This window comes from Leishmania donovani, chromosome 8, assembly GCF_000227135.1.
Source record: "Leishmania donovani BPK282A1 complete genome, chromosome 8".
NCBI lineage: Eukaryota > Euglenozoa > Kinetoplastea > Trypanosomatida > Trypanosomatidae > Leishmania > Leishmania donovani.
The window spans coordinates 27,162-33,623 of record NC_018235.1 but is presented as its reverse complement, the minus strand read 5'-3'; the positions used below and the strand labels follow the sequence as shown (position 1 = coordinate 33,623).

At 60.3% G+C, this 6,462-nt stretch overlaps 2 protein-coding genes across 2 annotated transcripts; both read right to left on the bottom strand.

Annotated features, from left to right (window-relative positions):
* Positions 1-653: 653 nt before the first annotated feature.
* Positions 654-2,585, bottom strand: LDBPK_080110 (hypothetical protein, unknown function; the record flags this gene model as incomplete). The annotated part of the gene is made up of 1 exon (XM_003858528.1): positions 654-2,585. One exon carries the CDS (start codon positions 2,583-2,585, stop codon positions 654-656), a length of 1,932 nt encoding a protein of 643 aa, XP_003858576.1.
* Positions 2,586-3,620: 1,035 nt separating this feature from the next.
* Positions 3,621-4,976, bottom strand: LDBPK_080100 (dual-specificity protein phosphatase, putative; the record flags this gene model as incomplete). Its single annotated transcript, XM_003858527.1, has 1 exon — positions 3,621-4,976. One exon carries the CDS (start codon positions 4,974-4,976, stop codon positions 3,621-3,623), a length of 1,356 nt encoding a protein of 451 aa, XP_003858575.1.
* Positions 4,977-6,462: the final 1,486 nt, after the last annotated feature.

Below are 6,462 nucleotides of genomic sequence, written 5' to 3'. Positions count from 1 at the left end.
TGACACAGGCGCGTGCTCACTGCCGCAGCTTGCTCCGATGCAGCGCCATCCAGGAGACCTGACCGTCAACATCCGCGGCGATCCATCGCTCTGACGCTCGCTGGGTCGCAGGCGCTTGGCCCTGTCACCACCACCAGAAGCGACTCGGCCATTTAGCAGGGAGGGGGTGGGGCTCTACTTGGCTTTGCTCCACAGCGAGTGGGGATGCACTGGTCCCTGAGGTGCCACGCACGGAGGGGTGTGCTCCTGTCATCAACGGGCGCGAAAAGAACAGAGAACGAAGCGGAAAGAAGCGTCCATGGTCACAAGGGTCTGTCGATGTCCCAGTACGTGGACAGCCTTGTGTGCATGTGCGCCGTCTCATCATCGCACAAACCGACAGCCACCTGGAGTGACGAGCCAGTCGCAGGAAGGCATCTATGCGTGAGTGTGCTTTCAAGGGGGGCTCGGAATGAGGAAAAAGGTGCTGAGGGAGAAGGGGGCGTGCTCCGTCTGCATGTTTGAGACGTTGCACGCATGACCTCTTCCACCCACCCCCACCTCCTCGCCCCGCCCCCGAATGTGCGCAGATCTAAAGGGGTGCGAAACAACAGAAAACAACAACACTAGAGAAACAATTGTGATGACAAGCGAAGAGCTGGCCAGCGCTGACTTCACCGTGGGGGTGAGGGAGCGCTAAAGTCCCCACCAGCATCATCGTCGCATGAGTACTTCACTGCTGACGGTGGCGAGGACGATGAGGACGACGGCGGGTCGCAGGCACCGGAGAGAATGTCCTCGATGAGTTGCATGGAAGGGCTTTGAAACCGCGGACTGAGAGCGTGCCGGCTGCCCGATCGTCTTGATGCCGCCGCCGCAGCGCGCTCTCGCTCACGCCGGCGGCGCGTCAGCAGGTCAATGACGGCTCGGTGTCGCACCAGCGCGTCTCGCAGCTGCAGAATAGTCTTTCGCAGCGTGTTGCTCTCGTCCTTCACGTCATCCAGCTCGGCGCGCACATCGCGCAAGTGTAGCGTCTGACGGTCTAGCTGGTTGCGCAACAACTCCTCCTGCGATACCGATTTGACCACCGCCTCTGCTTGCCTCAGCTTGGACTCCATTCCACTCAGTTCTGCGGTAAGCCTGCTGTTATCTGCGGCAAGTTGATCGAAGTACTTGCCCAGTTCCATGTTCGCGGATCTTTCGCGCTCCACTTCATCACCCAGCCGTGTGGCTTGCCCTTGCGCCTCCTCCACACGCAGCTTCAGCGTCTTGTTCTCCTGCGAGATTTGGTCGAGGAGAGTAAGTGTGTCCATCATGTCTTGCCGATACGCCTCCGAGACAGCACTCGACGGTGGCGGTGCCGCTGAAACAGTAGCGCTTGGCTCTTTGGCAGTGATTTCCCGCTCCAGCGTGGCCCCTGCTGCGGCATCGTTCAGGAGATCTGCCATCGCATCCTCTTCCGTCGCTGTCATCTCTGCCAGAAGGTTTGCGATGCGCGTGCACATGTGTCGTTTCTCGGAAACGGTCCACTTATCCACATCGCCGGTCTCCGTGTTGAGGGAGCGCAGCAGTTGCAGCAGCCCCTCCGTCACGCGGATCGCTGAGGGCGGTGCGGTAGCGGCTGATTCTCCAGCGACGGTGCCGGCGCACGCCCCACGCCGGCCAGGTGCACGGGCGTCCTCAAAAGCTTGGATGCGCTGCAGCGCGCTCTGTCGCTGCTCCACAAGGTAGATAATCCACTTCAGTAGCTGCGCTGCCCACAAGGGACTCGTCGGGGCGTGCACCAACTCTGCCGCTCTCGGAGCAAGAAGAGGAGACAGCGAAGGATTCTGAGATCGATCGCGCCGGTGCATCGAAACCGCCTGTCGGCGTTGCTTCTCAGGGGTGTCCGCCAACGAGCTCGTCACCCTCACGCATGGCAGCGGTGCGATGGGAGCCGCGTAATCACCCCTAGCCCCGTGTGCTGGTGTAGCTCCGGTTTCGCTGTGCTGTCGAGACGCCGCGCTGTGCTGCCCCCGAAAGCCCTCCTCCTCTTTGTTCAGCAGGCCGGCAAGATCGTCCATCTCCTGCATCAGCTGCGCGTACGTTGTTGAATGCGCAGGGGCCGCTGTAGCCACCCCCACACCCACCCTTTCCGATACCACAGATGGCGATGGCGGCGACTCCTCTGCGGAAGATAAGGTCGATACCGGCTCGTGAGCTAACGGGATGGTCACCGGTTGCCTTTCCTTGTGAACGGCAGGCTCCAGGGCGCCAGTGGAATCAGCCTTCGAGGTGGGTGAAGGCGGAGTTTGCGAAGGGGCGACCGCGCTGCTCGGCGGCGGTGTCACCCGCCGCGGGCGAGAGGAAGCGTTCAGCAGTGCCAGAAGGGACTGACACTCCTGCTGAAAAGCGCACAAGTTCGGCGCGGCCTGCGAGACCGAAACCACATCAGACTGTACTTCCACCTCCGTTCCGTCCACCACCAGCGCATGAGCGCGGGAGGGAGAAGGGAGTTGATGCGTCAAGGGCACAGTGGGCAGATCTCGGATGCTAGCAATGTCGTTGTAGTATGGCTGAGCGGCGGGCACGGAGGGAGACACACCGCCGCGTAGCCCTGACTCCATCTTCACTGCGCCAGGTGGGGCGTAGAGCGGGGCGTTGACACGAGTGAGGTGAGGGGTAGCAGAGAGCAACTCACCAGGCTGCACTCGAGAGGCCGTCCCGACGTCTGGCGCACGGCACCCAGCCCAGCTGTTGGCCGCTGCAGACGGCGTGCCCATCCGCTGGAGCGCAGGCGACGGTGCTGCTTGCTGATGGGCCACATCCGTTCTCACAGCAGCACGAAGTAGCGAGAGATCCGTATCCACCGGCGATCCATTCTCCTTAACAGGCGCCACGGAGAGGGGAGTGTAGGTGGGGTAGCTCAGCACTGAATACGGAGTGGAGTACTGCGGCGATGCCATCTCGACTGACGAGGCAACGGATGGCGTGTTGTACTGCTTGCGTCTAGCACCGTGTGTGAGAGCGTTTGATTAGATGACAAGCGTCTTCGCCCGTGCTGAACAAAAGAGGAAGAAGGTTAGCACTCGGGACGAAGCATGAACCAGAGCGCGAAACCATCCATAGCATTGCACAAGTGGCCCAGCCGCTTCCCACATGCGAAAGATGAGCAACGCTCGGAGAAACGTGGGGGGGGGGGGCGGCGGCCTCTTCGGTAGCCGCTAAGTGGCTGCACCGATGCCTTTCTAGCTGCTGCTAGTTTTGTTGTGTACTGACAAGCAAAGAGCCTACCATTACCAAGCATGAAAGACGCACACACACACGCAGCAGCGCCCGGTACACGCCTGCTTAAAACCCGACACACTCGTCAACACCATACGCGCTGACGAAAGAAACAGACGAAGGCACGTCCACATTCCGTTCTCGGAGAGCAGTCCAGAGTAGCAGCCTGGGGTGGAGAGGGATGCGTGTACATTCACATGTGCGCGTTCGTGATGTGTGCTTGGGGGTGTGAGTGCGTGGGTCATGTTGAGCGCTGTGCAGAACACAGACGGCGGGAGGCGAAGAGGAGAACGAGAACAGATAAAAAAAAAGAAAGGAACGCTTAAGAAATACGAAACGTTCCGACGTGACGTGACGTGACGCGTAGAGAGGGGAGTTCACACAGGCCGCGTCACATCTGCCTCCTTGCTAGCAGGCGCTACTACTCCCTGTGTTTGCACTGCACCATCGGCATCAGCCGCTGCTGACTCACCACCTGTTCGAGTCGTGGCGTGGTCGCTGAATCCTGCCATGTCTTGCACGAAGCTGCTCGACATACTCTGGTGCTCCGTCATGATCTTCTTCAGCTTTGGCCCAGTCGCGTACTTGATCTGCTTGCCGGCTGCTGAGGGGAGCTGGAGAAGCAGCTGCTGGAACTGCCCTGACTTGATGCCGTGTAGTACGTCCTCGCGGCACGTGAAGAACACAAAGCAGAGCATCGTCTTCTCCGTGCTGGGACCGCGAAGCAGGCTCACGGCGGCACTGGCGTCCTTGTACGCGTGTGTGTCGCTGTCTTTGGCTGCACGCTGATCGTCTAAACCGTCGTTTTGCTTCCCCAGCGCCGCCCCGAGATCAAACGCCACCAAAGAGTCCGCGGCGTCGCTGTCACCGGTAGACGGCGCCGCCGGCCACGACGCGGAGAATCGCGTGTCGCGTTGCACTGTCACTCGACTGCCATCACCACAGTTGCCAGCCGTGCCACCGTCGGCCACGTTACCAGCCCCGCCGCCGGCCACGACGTAGGTGACGACATGTCGCACCATGCCGATGCGTTTCTCGAACAGCTCCCGTACGTGCGACTGCGACGTTTCCGCGTTCAGGTTGCGCATGAACCAGCACAGCTCGCTGTACCGCCTCGTGCGCTCCTCGAAGGAGAGGCTCTCCTGCAGCTTCCGCAACTCCTCCATGAAGCCGATGTTCGGCTCCGCGCAGGGTCGACGCGCACCGACATACTTCATCGCCTCTGCCACGGACCAGCCGTTCGTGTAGATGAGGTATGCTAAGACGATCGTTGCGGAACGGCTGCGGCCTTTTTGACAGTGCACCAGCACCGCCGGCCTCGTAGAGCTCTCACCTCTTGCGTAGCGATAGTAGCGCCCGCGAATGCTGTTGATGAGGTCGCGCGTGGGCTGAAAGAGCGCCGCAATATCGGCTGTGGCGGAGTCGTCCACCTTGAAGGTAAAGATCTGCACCTTCTTATCCACCGACCAGTACTCCTCTTGAGAGACGTTGATGATGTAGCGGATTTGATGCCTCGCCAAGAAGGCGGCATCCTGCGCGTCCTTCACGCTTCCCAGGTACAAAAACTCCAGGATCTGCGTCGCCGGCACGTCCTCACAGCGCGAGCCGCGCTCGTGCACATGGCAAGACCGCAGAGGCGAGCGAGACCCGCGCGATGGACACGGTGACGGGTCCAACGCGCGCAGGTCTACCACCTGCGAGCCGGCTGTCGCTGGGGTAGCACCGCCACCCATGCTGTTCGCCAGCATGAATAGCGCATTTTGCGGTCTCCCTTTCTTCTTTTTTCTCGTACGATGGATCGAGCCCTTGGCGGCCTCTTCCGCACTACAAGAGGGCCGCCGTGCGGGCGATGGAGCGGGGGAGGTGGAAAGGCTGCGGCGCACGCTCGCATTGCCGCCACTACTACCGGTGTGCTCAGGGAAGTCACCGAAGTTAAGCCCGCCACGGAACGAGTTTGGCGGCAGCTCGGGCGTCGAGCGCGGCGAGCTTGTCTCGCGCACACTCACACCGGCAGCACTACCGCCGCCACCAGAGCGCTGCATGCAAGTCACGCGTATTCTACAAAAGTCAGCAAAGCGAAAAACGCAACGAAAACAAGGTGAAGGCGAATCACTTGTCCAGTCTATCCTTCACGCACGTACGTACGCCAACGGCGGAAAACGTGGGGGGGGGTTGACGGGAGCGAATAGAACGCAATGCGAAGAAGCAGAGTAGATATTGAAACCGAAAAGAGAGAGCGGAATGGGTGCGGACGATCCGCACACGCACACAGACACACAGACCGGAAACCACAAAACGCGATTAGGCGCGAAGGAGAGAGAGAGAAGCGAAAGGGGGCGTTGGCGAAGAAGAGTCGGTGGCTGCCGCACGAGATCGCGACAGACAATGCCTGGGAGGGGGCGCGGCGGCCAAGAGCGATCCGGGTGAATAGCACCCTCCGCGAACGTTTTCAAAGAGCACGAAAAGCAAAAGCGGAAGAAAAGAAGTAAAAGGAGGAAGAGGTACGTCTCCCTCCCACGCTGATCACCGCGGACCTTCGACTCTACAACTAGCGAAGGAGGGGGTGCCTCGTTCGCAGCGTCCCTCCTGTGATGGCGAGGTTTGCGTCGTATAGAAGGCGTTCGAGTTTGAATGTGCTGCTACACCACCGGCAACACCAACGGGCGACTGATAAGGCAGAGCAGGAGGGAGGCGAAGAGAGAGGTGCGGATGATGACGAACAAAAGCAAATGGTTGGAGGGAATGCCGTACACACCTGTGGACGGTGACCGGACGGTCGCCACGCTCGGTGACGCGGAAGCAGAGGGAGGCGGAGGGTATGATACACTAGCCATTGAGGCATAGCTGCCTCACAGAATGTAGGGAGGAGGGGGCGAAGGGATGCCAGGTGCGACAGAGACCACGGGGTAGAGAAGTAAGCCGCAAAGGCCGACGAAAGGGACAAAGAAAGGAGGGCGAAGAGCAACCACAGAAATTAAGCGTAGGATGATGCGAGCAAGTGTGGAAACATGCACCGAGACACCGGGTCACGCACATGGGTACGGGAAGGGAAAAGCCGAATGCGCCAACACCACATCCGTACACGTGCTTCTGCTGATACACACGGAGAAGGTGGCAGTGAGGGAGAGGGGGGAGGGGACACATCTCAGACTCCAGTGGTTTGAGTCATCACCCGCCACACTGCCACCACTACCACCACTATTGGCAACGCCGCTCTTC